Here is a 26,360-nt window from a genome sequence, read left to right as displayed (position 1 = left end):
GCGGACACACGATCCGGGTTATGCGTTGTTTGATTGCATTAATGTGCGACCTTCTAGTTCTGTCATGCCGTGGGAATTCGCTATAGAAGCGCTTGGTAACTTTTTAGCAAAGGCATCTTGAGACGCAACTGACAGATTGGATCCGGTACAAATGAGAGAGTCGATACTGGAGAGATCCTACTTGCTCAAAGCGTTGGATTTCAATAATATGCTGATCATATTCGGAGTCAGAAAAATTGATTGCATCTGAAAAAGAAGACGATAAATAGTTTTGTCTGCGAATTATGCAGTTATTTTGTTTATAGCAAAGAAAAAATTTTCATAACGCACTTTGAATTTTCGGCCAAATTCGCATGCTGTGTACTCTTCGAATGCCAGTGTTACAATTCTAGTTGATTTTTTACCCACATCCATAAGTACGGCATGTACTCCAGTGATAGCAACGAAGCAACGAAGAGCCTATGCATCGATTAAATGCATGATCCCTCTGTAAATGGTTGAAAATAACTGCGTGAGCCAATGCAGCAACCGCTTGGAAAGCCCGAAGTCTCAGATGTATACATGATCATTGCAATCTTATTAGGATCTGCGATCGGTGTGCATCGTTAGTTTTGAACTTCATCTATTCCTGCTTCAGCGATTATGGTTTCAGGAGTGAAAAAGAAACAAAGCATATATCCCAAGTGAGTGAACAATATAGATTGATTTTGTTTTTCATAAGAAAAATCGGTGAGAGCACCGAGGTGAAGGAATTTATTTTTCTCATACGTAGGTCCAAACTTACTCCGTAAATTTCAATTCCGACTGACTGGGCGGCGCAAAAAGTGAAAGCCAGAATATCAGCATCCCAAAAAGAAACGGTGGTCTAAACGATGCCTATAGAAGCGATCGGGTGGCGTCACGGTGTCGCCGGAGTATCTTTCGCCTTCTCTTTCCACAAATCCGACGATACCCCATTTGGTGGAGCGATTGAATTGAAGGTCTGCTTTGACGTGGATAATCTGTACAAGACTGTCTGAGAATTAAACTGTACTTACTTGTTACAGTTGGAGAGACCAATGAATACCGAGGAACGATTGACTTGGTCAACGATTAAACTTCATAAATGGCAAAAATTTTAATTTTCGTTTTAGGTGGTTTCTGAAGTCTTGGAATGGTTGCATATGGGTTATTCGCGACTTTCCACTCGCACAGTCTTATACTGCTCGGCTGTTATTATATAATAATCGAATCAAGTATAAATTCAATTTCAAGCGCTCAGTATACAACTTGAAAGGTGAAATTATCGGAAAAGTTATATTCCTGTCAAAGTTCAACCGGTTTACCGTTTTCCATTTGATTGATTATTTTTCTGCACTGTTTTCATTGGCTCAAAGGTATGTCGGACGAGAATAAGAATATGTATATTTTACGAAATCTCGATAAGAGGCGGCCGAGTTCCAACTACGGTACTATATGCCTGATATTGTTTAATTCAAAAAGGCGAAAAGGGACGATAAATATCTTCAACTCTTCAACAATGTCCGAAAGAAAATCTTTGTGCTAAATAAGAGTAAAGTTTACGCCAAAGGATCGAAGTATACACGGGCATGTTTATTATTTTATTCGTTTTGACCTAGCATTGTCAAATTCGAGACGAAAGTATCCCCTAATGATCCACAGCCTTATATTATTTGATAAGAGAGGCTTGCGTAAATTGGTGCCATCAATCATCCCGTATTCTCGCAATTTGCCTAACCATACTTCTGAAATCTAATTATTCGTATGAGCAAGCTTAATGATAAACGATAGTTTATATTTCCATAAAAAACAAAGTGCCAAGTGATTCGTCTCTCATGCCTACGTAAGAATAGTTCAATATGAACAATCGCCAATGCTGGATAAAAAAAAAAGTTTCACACCAAGTGAGGAAATTCAAATCGTGGCTGATGTCAGGGTGGAATTTTTACAGGAAAACAAAGCCATAAAGCTTGAAAGCTGCGGCAGACGCGACGACGGCAGCCGGAGCTCGATACCGTAATTTTTGATAGCACGACTCCTGGGGAGGTTAATTTAAATCAACGGGGGAGAAAATTGCAGGCACTCACCCTGGGACGCGGCGTAGGGTCTGCGAGATCGTAAACTTTTCTGGAAGTTTGTCTCACGCAAAAATGTGCCGCAGAAATTATACGTATGAAGCAAATACCGCGCTACTGCAGGCAGCTGATCGTGTTTTCCTATACCGGAAGCAGCGTGGACCACGAAAGTCACAACCTGCGAATAGTGTAAATTAATTTGAAATTTCACTGTCAGGTGTGAATTCCTGGGCTTGGTTTTCACTTCACACTGTTACACTAATGATTAATCTAATATTGACGAGTAAGCCGACTAACTTACAAATTGTTTTTTTCTCTCGAATACAGATTTTCACACGTTTCAAGCTTTCCTCGTTATTCCGATGAAGCTCGAATTAGTAGGTAATACCTAACTAGTTTCATCTCCATATTATTCAGGTCAGAATGTTCCGTTCGGAGGTCCCTGATTCTCTTGCTGTGCGGAATAGGTACGAGTGCTTCGGACTTGGTCAGACGACCGCAATTTATGATGTAATGAAATCTAATTGCTACAGTTTCGGAATGTCTCGACTAGGGAATGAGCACGATAAACTGCCAGAAATTTGCTGACCGAGGTGCAAGATTAATAGCTTTAGGCTGCTTGGTATGAAAGTCGGCGATTGTAGGAGCTCCGTTGCAATTGTCTGGTCACGCTAAGAGTTGTGGGAAAAGTTCGAGAAATTTTAAAACACAAGCAAGTGAAAATTATAGAAAAGAAAAAAAAAGAAGGCATCCGTGCTGTTAATCCTGCAAGTGAATAAGGAATATGCGAGTTTGCGAGTAACTTCAAGCGAATCGCAGTTCTTGACATTTCAAAAGTATTTTAAACACAGCGTTTGGCAACATTAATATTTGCACGAATGAAGTATCTACCCGTTCGTAATTTCGTTTTCCACGGTGCTCGCTTTGCACAAATTGTAAACGTTTTAAATTCGGTTCTCTATTGAGTTCGAAGGGTTAAAACGGGACGAGACCAAAAAGTTAAAACTTCGCGAGGTCAAACAGAGCCTCGAGACCTTTCACCGTCGTCGAGGGGACGAATTCACAGTAGAAATATAGCTGCCGCCAACTAACTTTAACCATTATTTAAATACCAAGTTGAGAGAGCAGCTCCACGCGGTATGAATTACTTGAGCACGAAGCGTTGGTATATGGTGGCTAATCTATCTAGGTTTTGAGCGATCTTGATGAAGTTGGGTGTAAAAAAAATGACTGGCTGGCAGACTGGGTTCACCGAAATACTGTATACATCGTACCTATTTAAAATTCATACATTTTCTTTATAGGAGAAAATCCGATGAGAACAAGGTCATTTCAAGGTAAAAGTACATAGTCAATGACTGCATATTTTCTAAACCAAGAACTCCGTTGATCCAAAACTTACGGGCTCTTTATTGCGCAAAACTGATATCCCACCGTGTGTCTATACCTATAAGGCACGCTGTATAAGTAGCAATAAATTGCTCTAGTATCGAGTCTAATTGAGTATACCAATCCTCGAAGATAACGCATCACAGGCAAGATGGTATCCTTGCTAAGCCATCTTCAGAAGGACTTTGCACAGTGATTCCGAAATCATAGACACTGATGCAATATCGATTTCTCTCAAGTATTTATAGGAGATGTCATCGGTGAAACGTGGTCGATAATTATCTCTCACCTCGGAATAATTATGGATGACTAACGGTGGCCCTTGTGCTCGTAAGCTCGGCCCTGACAACGGTCCTGGGAGGTGGTGAGCGTGCGCGAAAGCTCGGCGACGACGGGAGGTCCGCTCCCAAGGAGTGTGGAAGCCGCCGGCTGTGGAGCATCAGACGCCTGGTAGTCGCGTCTACACCCGTGCATCTCGATTTTTCTCCTCTTCATTTCGTCTTTGGTTGGTGAATAACGTCGCGAACTGGAGAGCCGAGCTTTTATTCCAGCGATCAAGGTGGCAGCAAGGCGATCGGTGGTCAGGGGGCATTAAAAGGGCAGCCATAACCGCGCCGCAGGAAGCTGTTCGACCGCCTGTAGTGAGGTCGAGGAAGAAGGGATCCGGAAATTAGTCCGAAAGCTCGATTACTCCGAGTCGACTCGATTCCTTTTTATTGAACAAATTCTCCGCTGGTTATTAGTTACCAATTATATAGAAAGCATTTCTCTTTACTAAATAACGCGGGAGATTTTTCACGGATATAAGATCAGTCTCAGAACTATAACCAGACTCTTTGGTACTAGATAAGCAACAGGCGCCGTGTTTATAAAGTATTCCAGTTTACCAGGATTACAACCAAAATGAAGACATCTTCGTTTTCGCTTCGCGTTATGCGTCGGGTAAGTTTTAATTAAAATGTTATCGATGTTTCAAGCTTTTTACTTACAGCCCAAGGCGCTCGTACATGCAATCATGCAAGCGCGACCGCAATTATTTCGCTTCGAAGTTAGTGCAGATATTGTTTTACTGCCGATCTGCTTGTCCTTAAAAAATGTCTTTTCGTCTACTTTGGTTGTCAATGTAAGTCATCTGGGGGATAAAACGACTTTGCTAAACGAAGCATGTGGATCTTCTCTCAATGGCGACGATTGTAACTTGTGACGAAGTAACGGAAGGGAAATGAAATTTGAATTAGTCGAAAACTGCGTCAGGTAATCGAGAACCGTTTCAAGTCGGTTGAATTCCACGTACGTTTGAATTTAAATGCACGCAGAAGCTTTCATTCGGCTGGCTAGGATCATGGATCCACAATTATTTGAAAATAAAAAGCAAAAATTATTCGAAGTCATGAAGGTCTAAAATTGCAACTTAATCACTGAAAAATTCGCTTTCTTCGCTAAATTACACTGCTTCGTTGATCAATAAATTTTTCCAATTACGACCAAGCGCTTGAGTTGACTGAAGATCAACACGTTTCTTCATGCGCTCATTTACGATCAGTGATATTGAATAAGCAACTATACTTATTTCTCATATAAGTGAAGATTGGATCTCACCGAAACTTGGATGACAATTAAGCATTTCCCAATCGCGATATGCATTAATTACTTGAATCAGCTATGGAATAGAATAAGATAAGGTAGTTTTTCAATTTTGCTACTGTCAACTTTGCCATCCTATACAAAAGCGCGAAAAATGGAAATCTGCTTGATACTGACCCGTGAAGATTGGACCTTTCCCTATATTTCCCCAGCTTTAATCCTGAGCGTCATTTCTACCCGCCTGCAAACTATATACTTTACTCAGATTTGCATCTTATGTAGGTACATGTGTCCTTGATCATTTATCTATGTAAAGAAAGGCAAACGCTTACATGTTTATACGTGCAGACGTGCCGTGCAGATGCTACAAGCTGGGATACGCGCGTAAGGCTTTCGAGTGTGACCCGGCAATTTGAAATTTGCATAACCTAATTCAAAAATCACCGAGACTCGCGGGTTTGGTATATTCATAAAGCTAGAGATAACCCGGGTCAGCAAGCGGACGGAAACCTTTGTGTCAACCAACTGAAAACTTCTCGCGAAAATATATCGAAAGCCGTGGTACCGCCCAGTCTGAAATGAACAAGTTTTTTTCGCCTTTTGCTTTTTTCCCCTGCATGCGCACGAGGATCGAAGATGTGACCTTGAAGAGAATTGATAGTTTACAAGGGTTTCCACTAAACTTGAAAAACTTTCCACTACTTTCCATCACTTTCCGATGACAATTTTTTTTGCCAGTGAAACAGTGCCGAACTTGTCATTAGCAATTCTGTCCTCAAGTTTCAACTTTCAGCATTGACTAAAAAAAGTGAAACCCAATCGAAAATTTCTTCCGCAATCTAAGAGGATCATATTTACGGTTCAACTTTTCAGGCAACTTGTTTAATCGAATTGAGTTGGTTGTACTTACCCACCCCTCCGATGATGAGCTGCCTACAAAGAATGGTGCAAAATTGTAGGGTTACCTTTGAAAATTACTTGACTCATTACGGTTCTCCGTATGCGACGGAATTTCGCTGCCGCGCGCGTGACTTGAAGTTGAGGCGAATAAGCAAATGTTGACAGAGTTTTGACGCCTTGCGTTAATTAGCCGCCTTCGGCTGATTTGATTAATCGTTTATAGGCAGCATTTGTTGCCCTCCGGCGATTCCAACCAGTTGAAAACATTTTTATATATTTTATTCACTTCTTCAGCCTCAACTGTATCGCAATTTTGTTGTAATGGTTTCTGAACAAAGAACCAGTCTGCCAATTTACACTGACGGAAAAAAGAAGGAAAATTTTTAAGGTGCTTTTCGGAGTTGGAATTACCTGAAAAGTGCATTTCGTGCAAATTGGATTCGGTAACAAGGGTTGGTTCCTATAGACGAAGCGTTGATGTAGCAGCCCTTGCGGTGCGCTGCAACAGTCCGTAACAGTTCCAAGTAACAATTATTAGGCGGGCACACATCGCACCTTCAAAGACGTGTGTGCAGAGGGCAGGTGAAGCCATTACCTTGTAAATACGTGCTGCAATCTCGCGCGATTGAACCGCCGACAAAAGCGAGCATTTAGACAGTTGAGAAAATACGTAACAGCGTTTCATTGTGTCTCGGAAATTAGTTTGGTTTTTTCTCTCACTCTACGATTAATGCAGAGTGTTGGCTTGAATATTGGAGGGCACGAGGGTGAAGGTAAGCAAGGTGTGAATAACGCTTTTGTATGGTGTCCCAGCACTTCGCGCGATGTAGTCTTTCCCAAATTTTGGCACACATGTTTACGCAGAATTGAAATCGATGAATTCGTCAATTCAATTGAAATGGCACGTATTCGTATAACGGGTTGGTAAAGAAATTATTGGGAGTGCTTCGGTGTGGTTTTTTCCTCTACTTTACTTTTCCGAAACGTATATCGAGTCAGCAGACAACAAATGCGTGCCTGGAAACGCGACCGTCGAAGCTCCTCTCAAATTTATAAGCCTGACATCGAACTCCGGGTAACTGTCTATTACGATAGTGAATTTCTTCCGTCATATTTCTCTCTTAGTCGCTTCCCAGTTTTTATTTTCCTGTATCGAATATTGTCGAACTCTTACTCACCGATCGTCGCATTTCGACTCAATTCCATTCCACGACATCGAGTTTTTCTTAAGAAGCATGTAACAAATGCGTCCATTTTTTTCCTAATAATAACAATTTACTGTATTACGCCTTTTCTCTTCTACTCCGAATCGGTAGGCGGAAACGCGACATAGGAAACTCGATTTGAATTCCAAATTATACATGTCGTTTCCGCATGGCTTATACGTAGCAGTGTTCACGGTATAAAGAATGGGTTTTCCGGTTTTTGTACCCTCTCTTGTTTTCGTTTCGCCTTCGGGTCTCCCAAATCCCGAATTCGTACTGCGGTTATCAGCTGTGCCTGAAATATACGTACAGGTATCACGACTTGTTTGCTGGTCGTTTTGTTCACCGCTCGCATATCGAATATTATTGAACATATTTGCTCTCGTGATTATACCGGGTAAATACCGCAGATGTAGATGTACCTACGTTTTTTTCGCGGGTAAGGAACGAAAACACGTTTCGTTGCCTATTCATTTATCTCGGCGATCGTTTCACCGCGTTTCCACCGCGTAAATAAAACTTAATTTTCCCCAAGCTTTTCTCGAGCTAAAGCTTGCGCATTCCAAACCGCAATAAAACCCTCGAAATTCCAGGCCAACGCGTAGGTATATGTACATAACATATGGTATATAGTATAACGTGCACTCTATTGTGCCCTCTACTTTTTCTCATTCCTCCGCTTTTTATATCCCATTTTCACTCTGTCCTCTAGTGGTTGTATTTTACAACGTGGAATTTTTTAAGAAGCTGTATTTATTTTCTTTACAATTGATATATCTAGAGAAATTTTACACCGTAATTTATAATTTCTGGCTCTCGGGACAGTGATTGAAAATTACAGATGATCAGAGTCGCATACTGGACATGTCAATGAAAATTGATTGATCGCGATCCGTTGAATTTGACTGTTCGATGGAAATTTATAATCATATAACTTTGTACTATGCTTTGATAGATTAGGAACAAGTAGAATATGTTAGTTGAAATATATTTGCAAAATCTACATTGAGTCTGCAGATTATAAGTTCTTTGCCTTTCCAATTCTCAAAAGAATCTTAGCTCTGGGAGAACTTGAAGCTCTTGCTGGGCAGGGTGAAAAAACAATCCTACATCTATTTATCTTTCAGTCTCTCCCGACCCTTTTTTTCGATGTCTGGAGATGCGGGTAAAAAACGTCGACAACATATGCGCGTTGGGATGTGGAAAGTAAGAAAAATCCTTACTGTGGGATATGGAATTAAGTATATAACTGTATTGAGAAGAATTCCAGTTGCTGTAGGAGCTGAAAATTTTCAGTAAAATAAATAACGTTACAACAAATGTTTGAACACTAATGGCATTACAAAAAAACAAGGTACAAGTAACTATTTTGTTCGATTATAGTTGTAAATACTACATCATCTGTAATTGGAACGCAAAATCTGTGTGTTTAGATTTCTGTATTTTTTTTATTTAAATAAGGTCTGAACATCAATTTCAGAACGTCAAATGATAGTTTCAAAAAAATATAGTACAGTAAAAATAATCAAAAAAATAAAAAACTATTACAGACACGAGTTTTTCGGGCTACAGTTAAAAAACTAATCTTCATTTAGTAGCCAGCACTATACTTTTCTGTCATGGTGAACAATGTAATCAGTAAAGAACTGTGCGGTGATCGCACCTAAAAATTCCTCTCGATGAGGGATCACGGATTTTCTACATCGCAAACTAGATTCCAGACCCGTTGAAAATGCAAAAAAAAAAATGGTTGTAGATATCTCTGACGCCCGCGTTCAGGGTTGGATGGATATCCATCTAAAACGTGCCATCGCAAATGGGTGATAATTTTTCACCAAGTGAAAGCATAGCGGCGTGAAACCATGCCTCCGAGTAAAGAAAACTGTAACATGAGCTGCAGAGGTAATATACCGTGGCGAAGAAATGAAAGGCTTAATAGTCATTCACGTTTTTTTATGTCCCTGATCTTACCGAATGTGTATACTTTTTTCGTACAGTGCGAGAAGTTGGCGAAAGTTTTCGAAACCCGGGTTAGACTTGGTGTGGAACTTTTCTCATTCTTGCAGGACGTGGGTGGCCAGAAATTCCGTTTCGCGAAGGCTCGTCTTTCCGCCCATTACTTCTCTTATATTTTCCTCCCGACTTTAATACAATTCCTTTTAGAGCTGCCTCGAATTATCCCTCGATGACGAATGACTGAGCCAGCTTTTTCCAAACCACATTATGCTGCAGGAGTAAACGGCGAGGCTCTTCGCCGCGACATCTTTCCAGCCCCTCTGAGATTTCACTTCGTATAATCCGTCATGAATTATGGGAGATTGTTTAATCCCTCATTCTTCCTGGAATGGCCTCAATTATTCCTCCTTTGAAATCCTGCACCCACGCCTATTATTACTCATTGTTTTCAACGTCGTTGAATGCCCGATTATTTCGGCGATTCAGAGACGATTCGGGAGAGCGAGAGGCTCGAATCGTCTAAATTGGCTTTAATGATCGATCCGAGCGGCGATCGATGATATTAAACTGTGCAAAGACTCGACGATCCACGTCACTTGATACCGACCGAGAATAGTCCCGCTTAAGCTTTTTGTCCGAGAATTAATACCATTTCAGCGAGTCGTTGCACGGGCAAGGTGAGATCTCGAAACTGTGAGAAAGTCACGGGTCTGCGTTTCATGAATGGGAAATAATTTATAAGGCTGGGAATGATCTGATCGAATTATCAACGCAAATGATACAATTCATGGGTATAGAGAGCGGAATAGAGGCACGAGTTTTGAAAAACGGCGATACCAAGCGAGCGTGATGTATCAAATAAAAGTTTTGTAAATTCCATCCAATAAGCAGAGGCAATTGAAAATTTTTCTATTTCACCTCACGTCCGTATCGATCGAGTCAGAGAGAAGCTCTGGTCGCCTTTTTTCGTTCCCCTTCACGTTTCCTTCATTCACTTTTCACAACCCAATGAACGGAACAAGTGTTTCAGAAATATCGTGATCTTATTTGAATAAATCTGGGCTACAAAAGTGGCGTTATTTTGATTTTTGCAGCTCTGTACAGCTGCCGAACAGTCAGCAATATATGTGAATTGTGGGTGTCCATTTCTCGTGCGAGTTTGCGCAGTTGATGTCGTAAAAAAGCCACTTCACGGTTGTTGTAAGTTTTAAAGTCAACTGAATGAGCTTTTGTAAGCTGAGAGCTGCACCAGAGTTTCGCCCGAAGTCGGTTAACACGTTCAGCGAATATCAAGTCACGTTTATCCAATATACCCGCGTCGACCTACGTCGATTGGAAAAACTGCTGCGAAGTTCGCCTTGGCATTTTTCGTTTGCCGTGAAAAGTCACGATTCGCATCAAGTATATAAAAACTGAGCTGACCCTCTTTGAAATCTTTGGTGTAAAAAAGACACTCACCATCAGTTCTGTGCATTGAAATTAACAAGAAGAAAATGCGACGAAGCTACTGTAAAAGAAACAAGGTACCGCACAATGCAATTTTTATCCAGACATCCATGAATTCGGGATAAAAGGCGCTCTGCGTTAGTTCAAAGCATCCCAGATTACGCGCACTTATCCCGATTATTTTCCTTCTTTCACGGGACGAATATTGGCTCGAGGAAAATGAAAAGAATTAGCTGGGCAAACCGTACCTTCCGTTTTTTTGCCACCTTTCGTCTACACAGGAATTTTTTCGTACCCAAAAGTAAAGCGCTAGTATCGACTTTCATACAACTACATCAAGTCTGCGCGTTCTTTGTACTTACACATGCATACCGTCTATCGCATAAATTGTGTTACGCCGTTTCTGCAGTTTCTGCCCTGCACCGCCCACGAGGCGAACTTGATTAATTCACCCGAGGCGAGGAAATTTCCACTCGGCATTCCTTGGTAGAAAGAATTTCAAATACAACCCGATATGAGTTCTCGATTCCCGCGGGTACGAAGAATGGGAAACGGAGCGAGAACACCCGGGGGAAATATTTGATCGCAATCCATCAAGAATGTCAAAAATGCAGATCACTTTCAATTTCACCTTGTTCATATATTCTCGTGATATTTCCAATCTGCTCTCGAATGAAAGAAGAGAAAAACAAAACGAACAACGCGTTGTTACTTTGTATAGATGTTTTTTGAAATTGGTTCTTACGCGGATGGGCGAGCTACGCAGAAACTGAAAAGGCACGTCGTATTGCGAAAGGTTTTCGCGACCTCTAATAAGGGTTAGAAACCTTCCTCCTAAATGTACCTTTCGTCCCAGAATCAGTTTAGAGATAACAGATTCGGGATCTGGCGGCAGATGCGCGTGATGTTCTGAACCCAAACGTAAGCTTAGGGATCGAGGAGGTGGTGTACTCATCCGGAACTTTTTCATTGTCCTAAAGTAACAGTCAAATTTAGCAATGCCAACGTTTTCACGAACGATCATATATATGATACACAATAGCGATGCTTCAGAGTTTTCGCTGGCTGAATTATTGGGCAACGATTCGTGAAAATTCTTCCTCGCATCAAAGAGTAATTTGAATCTGGTGGAAACTGGAGATTTCGAGTTTACAGGAAGTGATTATAAATAAAAATAATAACAAATGGTTCAGTGAATACGGAAAATATTTCTCGTGAATTTTTAAATGTCGCGTTGATCAAATTCAAGTCTTATGTGAAAGGGTCAAAGTTATTCACCGTTTCGGTAGATCGGAGGAGAAAGAAAAGGGAAAGAAAATGAATCGATGGGTGCTAATTAGAGGAACTTTTCTTCTTCCAATACCGGATCGTAAGAATTAGTGACTCGAGGTCAATTTCGCATTTTTACTCTGCCAAGGTCAATGTACCGAAATACGAAAATTGATGGTGAATCTATAACCAGTTTGGAAGCTATCAACCGATGTCGACGGTTTCGTCAGACATATTGTCTGTATGTTACGAGCAGGTTTCGTCTCCATTATCGTCTCTCCATAGTCTCCGGGAAATTGAAAGGAGATTGCTTTCTCAATGATTCTAGATGACCTTCCAAAGTCTGAAGTATCTATTACTGCATTGCGTTCGGAACTCCGTATACGAAATATGATAAGAAAGCGGAATCCGATTTTTTCCAAGCCTTATCACACACGTGAGATAGCAAAGAAATATTCACGGAGTATTGCATGTTTCCTAAAGACCCTGAAAACGCGATAAATCCAATTCATTTATTTCCCACACAAGCGGAGAAGAAAGTTGTGCCGATATTGAAAACGTCAGTCACTCAGAGTTGAATAAAGCAAAAATTCACCATTAATAGAGGATTGAAAACCAACTGAAAACTATCGTCGATTGCCCATCGTTCCGAAGGATAAAACGGGGAGCAACAAGTAATACCGAAGCTTTTCCGCCCATGCCAAGCAGTAAAAACCGCACGTCGATATCGATCGCCTATCTTCGAATCCGCACATCCTCGACTGCGCCTTGACACGGAGAAAATATCGCGGGTGTGACATTCGTCGTCAATTGAACCTTGTCTACCCTGTAATCACGAATACGATTCTCCTGGCATTTTAGTCGAGTTTCAGTTGGTAAATCGAGTGTGCGAACGTTCGTTGGGACTTCAGGGCACGAAGTTAATTAAGGATTCACTTTCTGACAATTGATTAAGCCGTCGCGAGTAAAATTTTTCTTGTGCCCTCCTATAATCAAGGACGGCAGAAGAGAGCGTCTTCTTCTTATTCACACCCTTACGTGTTCCTGCAGTTTTCTTGGCAGGAAAATCGGGGGGGGGGGGGGGGGGGGGGGGGGTCAAGTCAGCCCTAATTAATCATCATTTCTAGCTCCTATTATACCACGAGACGCGTCAATTCGGGATTCACTCATCAAATTGCCGGCGTGAGGATCAGCTCGGTTCTGTTGAAGATAATCAATCAATCACGACAAGTTTTTATCAGTCTAATTGCAATGATTTCACGTAAAATTCGTGCACATCGTCGAAACATGCGATCTAACTATCTGTGAACCCATCAAGGAATATACATACATGTCCGACTACACTGGATCACTTAATTCCAACTGCTCGTCTCATAGCATAGAAGGTGCAGAACAAAACACATGAAGTAACAACACAGAAGCAAGATTGCAGTCATATGAAGTGCCAATTAGTCTCTGCGTTTACGTGACAAGAGAAACTTTCACGGGGAGCTTTAAAGCGGACGATTTACAACAGCGGCTGGATCTTTGGGTCCCAATTTCTAATAAAATGATGCTACTGTGAGAGTTTTAGAATTGTATAAACATCCAGAACCCTGGCTAGCAAGGAAAATTGTGTTGATCAATTCATATGCATTTTGTTCTTCCATTACGAAATCGCACTTGATTACAAAAAATGGACTCAATCAATTCGTTTTTCAGCTCGAAGGTTTCAAGCTATGTATAAAAAGGCAAAAAAAACCGCTCATTTTATATCTTCAGGATAGAAATCGCCGCTCTGACATTCGTACAAGCATTACGCTGATTATTCACATAAAATGAAGTTTTGGAAAAACCTACCACATATTTAACCTCGCAATGCACGAGGTTAGTCGCGAAGAATCTTCACGGACGATGGCGGTAACCATACATAGAATCCGCGTACTCCCAACCATTACTGTACAAAAGTTTCCATTTTAACCGGGCACATTGTGAGCCTGAATGCAACCCACCTGTTGCTAAGCCTATACACCTCACGATATTGAGCCTAGAAATTTGCCCAACTGTTGCACAAAAACTACAGCCCAGAGAACCGCTGCATCGTCGCGTGACAAATACTGTATACTGCGGTTTGCTAAACATCTTTCATTTACACGCAAAGACAATATGGCGCCGCGTCTGGAAGGCGAGGTGATTCGATTATTCTGTGAACATGAATAATCGCCTTGAGAGAAGAAGTTCACCTTCTTTTTTACAAGATGATCCTGGTCTCCATGAGCGTTAATTTGAAAGTAGTTTTGTAGAGTAGAATTCAATTATGGGTCTCTAAATTCTGGTGCATTTCGATAATCGATGAGACGGATTAATATAAGTATGATAATTTTAGTTCTATTATCTCTCAAGAGTAATGAGAACGATAATAAAATTAATAAACACCTTGACGAAACTCTGGAGATGCTACCGTGTAACGACATGTAATAATTTATTGCTAACCTGTACTTCAGTCGCGACTTCCAAATTTTTCGCCAAAGTATTGTCGTCAAATATAAGCCGCTGAACGCGTACAATTTTGTATAAGAACCGCGTATTTTTTTCGTCCTTTTATTTTGCAATAAAAAATTCGGGGATTTTTTTAGGGTGAAAGACGGACCGCTGAATTTGTTCACGCATGTTGTATATTTCTCAGAATGAACGTGATCCTACCTCATCTCAAAGAGATGGCGGCGTAAAGGTCTATTCAGGCATTTCTTATGTATAAAACGTGAGAGAATATTCAACTCTCTGGCCGATTGTAGACTTGGCAAAACGTTCGTTGAAAAGCCGCAGCCGCAGTCGCAGCCGCGTTCGCGATTAAACTTTTTTCTTTTTCTTCTCTCCTTTTTCCCTCCCCTCATATCTTTCGGCAAGGTCCAATTTGTGCAAAGCCTAAAAAAGGAAAGAAAATACGCTGAAACTTCAACCTTATTGCGTATCATTCGCTCTGCTCTGCGTGTTCTCAGAGGCGAAGGATCCGGATTGCTTGTCCCCCGTTACACGTATATCACATTCTTACGTAACGAACCGAGAGACTGATCAGCGAATCTCGGATTACTCGCCGAATTTCTTTGTATTGGCCGCGTGTGATCTGATTGGGTTGATACCAGTCCAGCTGGCAAATTGCCAATTTACTCCGGTAAACATAAATTTGGAATAAAAATGAGAAATTGTACGACTACGTGAAAGCGTTCGAATAAAGAAAAATATTATTAACCCTTAATCCGGATGGATTTTTTCGCTACCGGTTATCCCGGAAACATGAGTCATTTTTTTCCAGCTTGGTTTTCACCAACTTAATCTATTGTTCATATACTATTTTCAAAACTTCCACTAGAATTCTATGAAAAAAAAATATGAAATAATTATTTGCAATATCTTCTTATTGAAAATATATTGCGCTGCTTACGTAATGCGCATCGAATAATCAAAATCGGCTCGGACAAAAGTGATACAGGTTCATGGTCAAGGGTTAAATCATGCACGTCATGCTCTGTGCTAATTATGTAGTTAGAAAACTTTTCATTTTACGATATCAATGGAGTATCATAAATCAAATTGACACCTTATGCCACGGCAGGTTAAATCGGGCCGATATAAGTCAGCTTTGGGAATAAAATGAGACTACTTTTTATCTTACCGAGACGCAGTCTAGCTCTTGATTTATATGGCTGTCAAAACTCAAGTCCATAACTGAACCCGCAAAATCGATGATGAAGGATCCAACGACGGCACACCTCGATCTTTCACCTCCTTATACCTTTTATACTTTTCCCCGGTTTTCATCCCTTAAGTCTTAAGACTAACAAAGCTGACCACGCACGTGATTAATATCGCATCGATTAACTTCCCAACACGCGTCATACGTGCAAATACAACCAGGCGATACTTATCGGATAAACTTGAAATACGCTGCGAACGTGCAAGTCCTGCAAAATATCCATGGATCTTTGTCAAAATACTGATTAATCTTGTGGAACGACGTAATATACATATATTTTCTTTTATAAATTATGTCTCGTACAGAAAAAGTGAAGCAGGAAATTGCAAGAAAATTGAAAGTAATACACTGACGTTGATTCAGATTAATTTTGATGAAAAATTCCAGCAATTAATATACCCAGGGGAAAACGGCATCGAAATTTAAGCAAGAATTTCATCACGAGGTGTTTCTCTGATTGCTCGGCAGCTTCAATTTCGCAGCTTTGACCAACGGGTGTACGTATGTATGAATATATATGTATATCCTGGTCCTCCAAGAGTATAATTACCCAGATGTAATTAACGGTCGCCGAGATAAAGTTCAGCCCTTTATCGCTGGTGTGGCTCGAGCAAGCTCAACCTTGGATAACAGTTGATGCAAACTTGAAACTGGGACGATGCCGAGGAGGAAATGATTTTATAAACCAAGCCAACACCAGGAGGCACGTCGTAACCACAGCAACAGTATCATGGCAACGCCGATTTCCACCCGAGACGAGAACCTTTTCTGATATACATGTACGAGTATATATGTATATACCGATGCAGGTACAGAGAAGACCCCGATATATATCAACACCGCAGAGGATTCGTCCAGGTGCGAAAACACGCGGGGAATTGAAGAACTTTTCTCAGAGAAAATAAGTTTGGAGAGAGGGAGAAAATGATGAAGCGTGAATGAATGAATCTCGAACGCCTTTCGATTCACGGGAGAATTATTAATGGTTTGTTCGGGATTCTGAATAAGTGATAAGACGAAAATTAATAACGTCTGATGATCGTGGCCACGCGTGCATGCGTGAACAAAAATTATTCTGTAAGGCGATAAATCGTATTACACGTAATTAGTGGAGTCAAATTTGATACCCGGTGGATGTGATGAATCTCTTAGATGGTCTCGTTAGCATGCCTAAACACCTCTTGCGCTATTATATTATAGATAATGTGTGACGGGGATTCAAACCGCGACGGTGAGAGCGAAATTGAACCGGGCAAATACTGGCGTGTGTTTAAACCAACATAATAACGACTGTAATTAACAAAATTTAGTTGAGAATCGCTCGATGGATGATGAAAAATGAAATTAAAGCTATTTTCAATAGCAGTAAGGACAACCTGACGCGCTTTATAAACGTCTTGGAGATATCTCGAGGATAAAGAATTCACGAGACTGGTAAACAAATAAGGCTGAAATATGCGACTTCAATAAATGTCAGTAAACAGCTGAAGCTTTGAACTCGTCTTTGATTGGCTCGAACTTTGATCGGTTGTTTCTTCATCGCGAAACATTGGAAGGATTTTCCTTTGACGCCGATTACCTTTCTCTCGTGTTCCCAATTCGTGAGAGTAATAAAATGTTCACGTATCTGACTGCAGCTGTCCGAACGTAAAGAATATTTATCTAAATCTAAAGTTTGATTCATCTGCTTTTAAGCATCCGCTCTTTAAAGCTTGAGATCTCACGTACAAAATAATATGGAAATTCCTCAACGGGGAAGAGAGATTCAGGAGTTTCAATATACGAGCTACAAGTGTCACGATCAAGCTCCGAGTCTGAGGTAATTTTAATATAAACAATTTTTATTGGACATTTAAGTGTCCTTCAAGAGTTTGGAGAACAACGAGAAAAAAAGTCGCGAGATGAAGACAACGAAAAAAACCGATCTATTGTCGTTGTGTTTTTTTTTTTTTTTTTTTTGAGTCCTTTCTTATTACTGACAGAATGAACAAAGGGAATGTGAATTGAAAAAGTCGAAAGCAGCGCCGGAAAGAAAAGAATAACCAACGTTTTCTTCTCGTTTTATTATTCCGAGATTTATTATACGCGACCACACTGGAAGAAATAATTCATTTCATACCGTTTGCAGATACACTTCCTCCGCGATCACTCATTCCTTATATACATATATATATTATGGTAACGCAGCTTACGGAATCTTTCCTTCACACAACGTGACGAAATTCGACGAAGGAAACGTATACATATTATATATATATGTATATACTCGGCGAGGTGACATTTGGGGCTCAAGTAAGGCACATAAATTCAAATCACTAGCTGACACGGACTTTGAAGAATGTCTTATCATGGAGATTCACGAGGAATTTTAACAAGTTTCAACACTTTTATTATTATAAACTACCAGAGTCCAATGTTGTCTGCGAAATGATCATTGCGAGGAAAACCGTACAGACGATAATTTCTGATTAATAAATTTGATTTCCGTGTTAGTTTAATAACGCAAGACAGTCGAGAATTTTTTACATCCGTTGCTGCGTCACAATTCACTTCGTATTCATATTCAAACGTACACGATCTAAATTTTTATATACAAGGAAGATTTCCCTCAGTTTCAACTCCACGCAAGCTATTACAATTCGCGTCATGGGTGGAAATTGAGAAGAAATTAAATGGCCCTCGCGGTTTGAGAATTAGAAAACGAGCTTCTCTCGAGTTTCCTGGAGAGGTTCAACATCCGAGAATCGATATTAAAAATCTAATTGGTAAATTGATTCGTTATACGTATCAATAACAACTCGATCAACGCGTCATTAAGTATCGTAAACTCGCAATTAAAATGTCAAACAAACGTAGTAGGATTCAGTGAATAATTAGACGAAAGGGCTCCGTGTATTCAGACAGCAGACTTTACTCCGAATCCCACCTAACGACCAAAATTAGTCAACGAAAAAGTTTCCTTTCCAGCTTCTCATTTCCTCGAGCTATTAAACACCTCCGACTTTACGAAAAGAGACTACAAAGCTCGTTAACAGGTATACACAAGCAATAATTGAAGCAAGCAATTCCAAGTGACCATTCTTTTTCTGCGTCTTTGGAGAGTTGAAAAATGGGCTTTCCCGCGGGAAAAGCACTCGGCGTGATTGAAAATTTGTTAATAGATGGATGGATTGATGGAAGGATGCGAGGAAGGGCACCGCTGAATTTCCCTAGTTGAACGGTGATCGAGGTAAACCATTGTGGAAGGCATCAGGTGCTTGTAAATTGGTGAGCACCGCTCTTCTCCTGAGCCACGGTTGTCCTCAAGAGCGGCCGCTTACCTTGAGTGCCCATATACTTGAAGGGTTTGTTGGTCCGTTGCGGAGTCGAGGACTGTTCGCAGCTGCTCGGTAAAACGAACTCGATCCTCTTAAGTTGATTAGTAACAGTTAAGGGTCTCGCGAAGCACGTTAACGGCGATAAGGAATTGGCCGTTCCGTCGAAACACCGGACAGAACAAGATGGCGGAATGACTGGCGGTGCTTTGAGGAGCTTTCCGATTGCCGGACGTTCAGCGTAAGTCGTTTTACCGAAGCGTAACCGAGTTTGCTCTTTGACAAGCTGACTGTGCCCGGAAAATTCTTGAGACAACATATATGTATATACTGCGAACTTTCTTCAACAAATTCTACCCTTCGCTAGGCGATGACGAGCGTTGAATTCAGTGCGAAGTCAGCGCCCCTTGGGAACGTCTCTCAATTTGCAGAGTCTATGTGTAGTTGGTGAGATGAAGAGGGTTTCTCTTCTCTTCAAAGGGTGAAGTAGACGCCATTTTGGATTCCTATTGCCGAAGAATAATTCCGCAGCACTGCAGCGCAATGGAGATAAAACTCGAGAGTCGTTCTGAAAATTCTGCCTAGTTTTACCCCCGGGATAATTATAATTTCAAAGAATTAACCAGTAAGAGATCCTCGTCACTTCAACGCTATCAACCTCCTCTCAGCCTTTGAGGAACTACGGATTAATTCGAGGGGAAAGTTTGTTTGACGGACAAAAGTGGGTCCCAGAACGGCTTATTGTCCATTAATTTTTTTACCGTCAAACTAAGCGTCTCGTAGAGATGAAGAGTTTTACGAAAGTTCGCTTTGCGAGTCGCAGACTCTGTCACGGTGTATACCATAGATATGTTTGTACGCGAGTTGAGAACTTACTTCCATCTCTCGTTTTCGAGGGCGTGCTTGAAATACTGATTGGACTTTCTACGTGCTACGAAAAAGGGCTATTACACCTTTTGAAAGCGAAGAAAAAATTCTATTAATATTCTGAACATGAACCATTCTCTCCCTCTCTCTCTCTTTCTCTCTCTCTCTATATATATATAATATAGATATATAGCTATTTATTAAATTCGGAGCGTAGCGCCTTTGAGTCGCTTCTTTAATTCGCTGGCAAGCGCCCTTCTACTTTCCACCTACTAGCTTATAATTACCCTATTGCTTTATTTTATTCTCTTTTATTTTATTTTATTTTACTTTACTTTATTTTGTTTTATCTAATTTCGTTGTTATATTTACTTTCTATACTATGACTGTTTATATTAGTTAATTAAAATAGTTAATACTATTTCCATCGAATCCTTATTTGCATTACGTTGAGCATCCAACTCTATCTTGTATCACTCTCACAGTTTAAAATTATTTTCTTTTATCATCTATGTACACTTTTGTTTCGCTTATAAATTGGAGATTATTTATGTTAAGATAGTACTGCTGTATACATTACCTCTTGTATTCTCTTTGTATTAACTACCTTGCACTGCCATAATAAACTCTATTCTACTCTACTCTACTCTACTCTACTCTACTCTACTCTACTCTCTCTCTCTCCCTCTCTCCTACTCTCGGCCCTTAACTTTTTCTCGCGAGTAGCCGTACTAACAACACGAAGACTGCACTACATTCATTTTACTTTCAACTACCAGCAATAAACACCGTGAAAATTCGCCATCGTGAGATTAATCTTCGTGCCATTTATTTTCATCATACCCGACGAGTCGTTGAACGGGGGAAAGAAATAAACGAATCGCTGGGATGTTTCTCCATTATAGGTACTATATCGGGCAACAGAAAAATCGTTGAAACGTATCACTGACCCTGCTAATACATACAGGTATTATACCTTTCATCTGTCCGCCTTGAAAAGTACTAAACGAATCTCGAGGCATTAAATACTGCGTATGCAAAATAAATGATTCAAAAATTTCGATAACTGCTTAGAGTTGCACTTTTCATATTTCCGCGAATATTCGAAACGATGGATGTGGAAAATTACGCTTCTCAGTTCTCTTATACCGTCAGAACGTAGCGAGTTGAGACTCACAGGTCAGGGTTGCAAGGACTCGATATTTTCCCAGGAAAAGACGTCGCATTCCGGGAGAAAACTGGAGACGACAACGTGGGACGGAAAATCCTCGCGATGTTGCGTTGAGATTTCTCTTTCGTCATCGTCTATCAGTTCAATCATTTCTAAACTCGATTTTGCGCCGAGAGTGAAGCGAGAAAACGCATCTATGGTAAATCCAACCAGGTATGGATTCCCCAAGGAATCTTTTCCACGATTTTCTCGAAAGGATACAACCCGGATAAAAGTTTTGTCTGATGGTTTAGACCTGAACCTACGTGCCGTGCACAGTTTCATCGTAAAACACAGAATTTACGCTTCTACGGAATGTAAGGCGAGATTTCAGACCGAGTATTCTGCTCGCGACGAGCTCTCGATTTGTATATACTGTTCTATGGGCATGTATACATGCAGCGTGTAGATCCTCGAAAATCCTGTGTGTTTTCTTGCAAGACTGTAAACGTCGGAAAAATGTAGGACATAGAACATAACGACGTCCGCGTCGTTGGGAAAATTAATGAGCCGTTAGTCGTGTTACGATCAATTCGCGACGTGCTGGATGTTTCAAATAATTGCAAATCAATCGCGACGTCGCTTCGTTGACTTGCGATTTCGACTGAACGATACAGGCGCGGACATTCTCCTTGTCCTCCGTATTTGAAATTGAATTTTGTTTGTCTCTTTATTTTTTTATATTAGAATCGATATCGTGAATTAATTACAGCATGAATCGTCGCCGGTTATTTCCGGAACAAGCTTGACGGGCTTCGTAAAACGGAATAAAGAACTTCGAGGCGAAAATTAGGCAAACTGGAAAGCTGCTTCAAGCATGTAAGAAGAGGAGGATAAAAGTCGGCGTCAAATCGGTGAAGTGTGTTCACGACGATGTATCGAAAAGTATTGAAATACGTAATGGAAGGCCTCTCTCAGCCTCCTCCATTGCAGGATGATCGAGCGTCTCGTTTTCGGTCCACTAACTCCTGACGTTGAAAATATGGGAAAAATGTGCCGCGTTCATAGCTCGTGAATGTAGTTCACGCATCGGTAAAGGCCTCGATAAGTATTCGAAATTTTGAAAAATGGTTGAACCAATTAAGAAGACGTAGGAAACGATTTAATTGTGTGGATGTTGTGAACCGTTTCTGAGCGGAAAAAGCGACTGAAAATGGGAGCGATGCCAGAATTGGTTTGTTTTCCTCGGCGCCAGTCAGCTTCCTTTCATTTGTACTCTCTTTTTCCCCAAATGACGACGTCGGTGACTTTTCCAGTCCCGCTAATAACCGAGTTTCGATCCTCGCTGCTCCAATTGTGTCGCATGCATCTAGGAAGTTCCGTTGCGGATATATTCGTGGCTTGTTTTGCACCGGTTATCGTTCAGAAGAAGCACCATTTTAGGATGGAAAAGATCGCAAACGTAGCTCCCCGCTTTATGACTACTGAATTATTCAAAGACGACCAGTTATAGCACGTCTCTTCAAATTCTCTGTCAGACGACTGTAGTACACGTGTGTAATAAACATATTCACCTACATAACGTACGGAACATAAATTTTCTGGGTGGTATGAAAATGATACAGGTATATAGGAGGCAAATTGATCTGTAACAAAAACTTGCATAAAACTTTGCCCCTGATCATGATCTACGAGACAAGTATATAAATCATGTCCTGGCTTATTTCGAGACTTAACAAACTTCTTTTATCTCTTCGACATCCCTGAAAATTTTACAGTATTTTAACCTTTGATATTCGATGCCAGATATAGTATTGAGAAAAGTATTGTGGTGATTTTTGGATAGTTATAATTTTTGTGTAAAGAGGTGTCGTTTCACTCAAAACAGGTAATATTACTTTATTAATTTTTTGAGTCAGTTTTTATGAGTTAATGATAATCGACTAGCCTTCAGAATTTATCATTTGTTAATTAGAATGCCTAATTTTCCTACACCTCTGTTACTAAGAAAAATACAATATTCTAGTGATTTGTAGAAAGAAATTTCAATAATTTTCACCCGAATATGAAAGCTTGAAAAATATTAAAAGGAACCCAGTGGAATAAACTATTTTGATTTATTTTTTTGTCAATGTATCGAGGAGATGCTCTAGTTTGTCTGCAGCATTTTCGTCTTGCGGTTGATGTAACGGTAAAATATTTTTCTCTCCAAGATCGCGAAAAATACCGTAGAAAGGGTACAACACATTCGTGAATTTGAGATAACGCGATTCAAATAATATATAAGAGAAAAAAATATATACGAACGTATATTTTATACTGTATATTCACCGTAGCAGTAAAGAGAAATCCGATAACATGAGAAACTGTAAACGCCTTTAAGTTTGTTTATAAAATGAGGATATCTAGATAGACTTGAACAACTCAGGTAAGATTCCGCATATACCTTACTTGTGGGTTCGGATATATAAGTCGAGTCTAAATTTGTTTTGGATGAAATTTGGTAGCCGCGTAATTCGAACGCGGCGAGTTGTTTTCCAACCCAAGATAATTTTCGAGTCACGACATCTCAGTACGGAAAATACAAGACTTGTCAGCAAGGATTATAACCGCACGAGGTGTCGTAGTGGTAGAGAAAAACTTGCGGATAGAAGTAAGTTCGGTAAATTTATGGCTTTCATCCACTTACGTCTAAAAGTGAGTGTTTCACCGAAGGCACTCGCGAATCGGCTAAAGTAGACATATACAGACGAGTCTTTTCCCTCTCGTTTATCGTGGGTAGCATGGCTTCCATACATTTTTCCTGATATATGTTATTGCAGGTCCCGAGAAGTTATTGCCCTTCACGTCCCCCATTTTCCGTATTCTACCGCAAATATTTCCCAAACTGGGCCAGTCACTTCCCGCCAAATTCACTGACCGAAATTCCGGACGAAAAAAATCATAAAAAATTGTTAACTACTGAGAATGATCAGGTCAAAACTCCGATTGTCATTAATTTTCACGATAATACCATCGGTATAAAAAACCAAGTCACGGAAATCCCGACGGCATTCGGAAGCGCTTAATCCGTTGGACTAGCTAGCCGTACCGTCGACGAGTAATTAAACGATAAATAAGCTTCTTCGTCTCTGAAAGGGATATCGTGAAATATCTGAGGCGTTGGCTGGATCTCGGATAGATTTATGTAGCGGAGAAGGAGGACAAATGGGGAGGGGGTGATGGGTCGAAATACCAAGAGAAGAACTTGGCGTTTCTCGCCTATACATATAGCAGGTGTACCTTTACTATTATAGGTATACCTCGCCACGCTAAAACACCTCGAGCCGCACCTTTTCCCACTCATTACTTTACTTGATTATTATATTACTGCCCCGTTACAGTGCACTCAGCGTGATCGAATTGATGCGAAATAATTAGTCACTCAATTAAGCATTTTTGTAGCTATCTCTCAGACAAAAAGTAATTTAAGACCGCATCGGAAATTCTCATGAATAAATTACATTCATCTGTATCTTGTTCTGGGAAATGTAAAAAGCCTTGGAAAGAAAATAGATGAGTAATTGAAAAGCTTTTAAAACTATGGTCAATTTTTGATCCATGGAAATGGCAAACAGTGGGAAAATATTCAAGTAGATTTGATTTCCCTGGAAATGTCGCGAAGAAAGCGAATAGCTGGTCATGATATTTCCCCATTTCCAATATCGTCTCCCTTGTAATGTGCATGTACATCCAAAGTCGAGATTCTCTCCTAATATCGAGTGGCACCACCTGCGCCACAGGACCTTCGGGATAATATCCCTTTGGCTCGCGGCGAGGCAACCCTTGACTGCAGGAGTAATTTACATGCCCACGTACTGGTGTGTGCACGTACTTTAACACGAGCTCGAGTCGATGGAACAGCTCGATGCAGACGGGATAGTCAGCGATTCCACTCACGTGTTCGTACCTGGTTTTATCCTCGTACCGAGGCCAAGGTCGATAGTAATTGAACGGATGAACAGGAGTACCGCATTACTCTATACTGGGGTGAAGTTTTTCGGTTTTGCATTAGCGTTTCAGCGCTTCGGTTTGAAATGAAAATATATTGTCAGTAAAAGGACGAGTTCGGTATTTAATCAACGGGGAATTTGATTCTGACCCAATCGAAGACTTGGGCAGCTACGCCGCTCATCAGTTCTGTAGAATAATCAGTCGAATAAATACAGCGTGTATTCATAATGAGTTTCATCGCGAATTATGTGACAACGATTGGCGATGCAGCCGACGTGAGATTGAGAGATTGGGAGTCATTGTCACATAATTCGTATAGAATCGAACTCGTATTTTCTTTCCCACCGAAACCAAGGTAGCCGGAAGGGGAAGACATTGATTTCTTTTTTCTTATTCATTCAATTTCGAAATGCATACTGTCTGTAACAAAATCAATGGCTGTTCCAAGTACCTGATTTTTCTTAAGGCCTATGCAACAGCTGGAAGCATTTCGTTTATGCGCAATTAATTTAATCCCGAAATGTTACGGATTTGAAAAAGAATTGTGTGTTTTTTATTTCGCAGGTAAGTGAGCCTCGCCTCCTAAGAATATGTCCAATACATCGCTCAATCGGTAAGTTTGACCCAGCTGAAGCGTCGGTTATCGCAAGCTCCGGAAGCTCTGAGCGTTGTCAGTAATGCAGAGGATAAATTCCGCGATCTCCCGTTACCGACGATTCCAGCAAAGCTCAAGGATCGTCGATAACGCGTTTCGTACCATCGCGAAAAGCGCGAAACGCGCGATGAACACTCAGTGTTTCTCGCCTTCTTTTCCCACCGAAATTCATTGTACCATTGAATGGAACAATATCGACCTTTGGCCCTGATCTGCGAAAGCTCTCGCTCTGCCAAATCGATTTTCGAAAGCTCACTCAAGCCGAGCGGGAATGAAATTTCATGGCTACAAATTGATGGAATCCTGAGTCATTCGTTAGAGTCCTTAACCCCTAACCAAAGTTTTTGCATATGTATATTCAAGGCGTCGATATGTCGACGAGGATCAAGCGGGGCTTTCGTTTTTGCGACTTTCCTGCAATCGCGGGGACTTTTTTATCCCGACAAATTCAACTCTGAAGGGATCACGGCTTTGTAACCTGATCCCGGCTGTACAGATATCTTTCCGAATATCGTCTCTTTTGTAGATTGCAGGCACCAGAAGCTCGAATTTTTACTGCGCATGCAAAAAATTGATTGACTGAAATAAAACGGTACGAGTAAAATAAGGAATAGTAATAAGGATAAGAATTATCTTTCAATCGGAAGATACCTGAGCCATGAAAAGAGCGGGGAGTAAATGCCGAGAACTGATTGGCCATTACTTATATTCTTTTCCTAGTCTATAATGGGCTTTCAGAAACGAAATGATTCTGGCCAATTTCACGCGAAGTAGACGCGGACTTCCAAGAGGTCTCATGGTCAGTCACCTTTCACCAATAATTG

At 40.6% G+C, this 26,360-nt stretch overlaps 1 protein-coding gene across 1 annotated transcript in view; it reads left to right on the top strand.

Annotated features, from left to right (window-relative positions):
• The first annotated feature begins 4,276 nt into the window (after positions 1-4,276).
• The window catches only part of LOC124405872 (neo-calmodulin-like), a 95,593-nt gene continuing 73,509 nt past the window's right edge, over positions 4,277-26,360 (top strand). Inside the window, exon 1 of the mRNA XM_046881136.1 lies at positions 4,277-4,406. Within this exon, the coding sequence (XP_046737092.1) occupies positions 4,368-4,406 (39 nt within the window). The 5' untranslated portion in view covers positions 4,277-4,367. The remainder of the gene's footprint in view (positions 4,407-26,360) is intronic.

This window comes from Diprion similis, chromosome 4 (genome assembly GCF_021155765.1).
Source record: "Diprion similis isolate iyDipSimi1 chromosome 4, iyDipSimi1.1, whole genome shotgun sequence".
NCBI lineage: Eukaryota > Metazoa > Arthropoda > Insecta > Hymenoptera > Diprionidae > Diprion > Diprion similis.
This window is presented reverse-complemented; position numbering and strand designations above follow the sequence as displayed.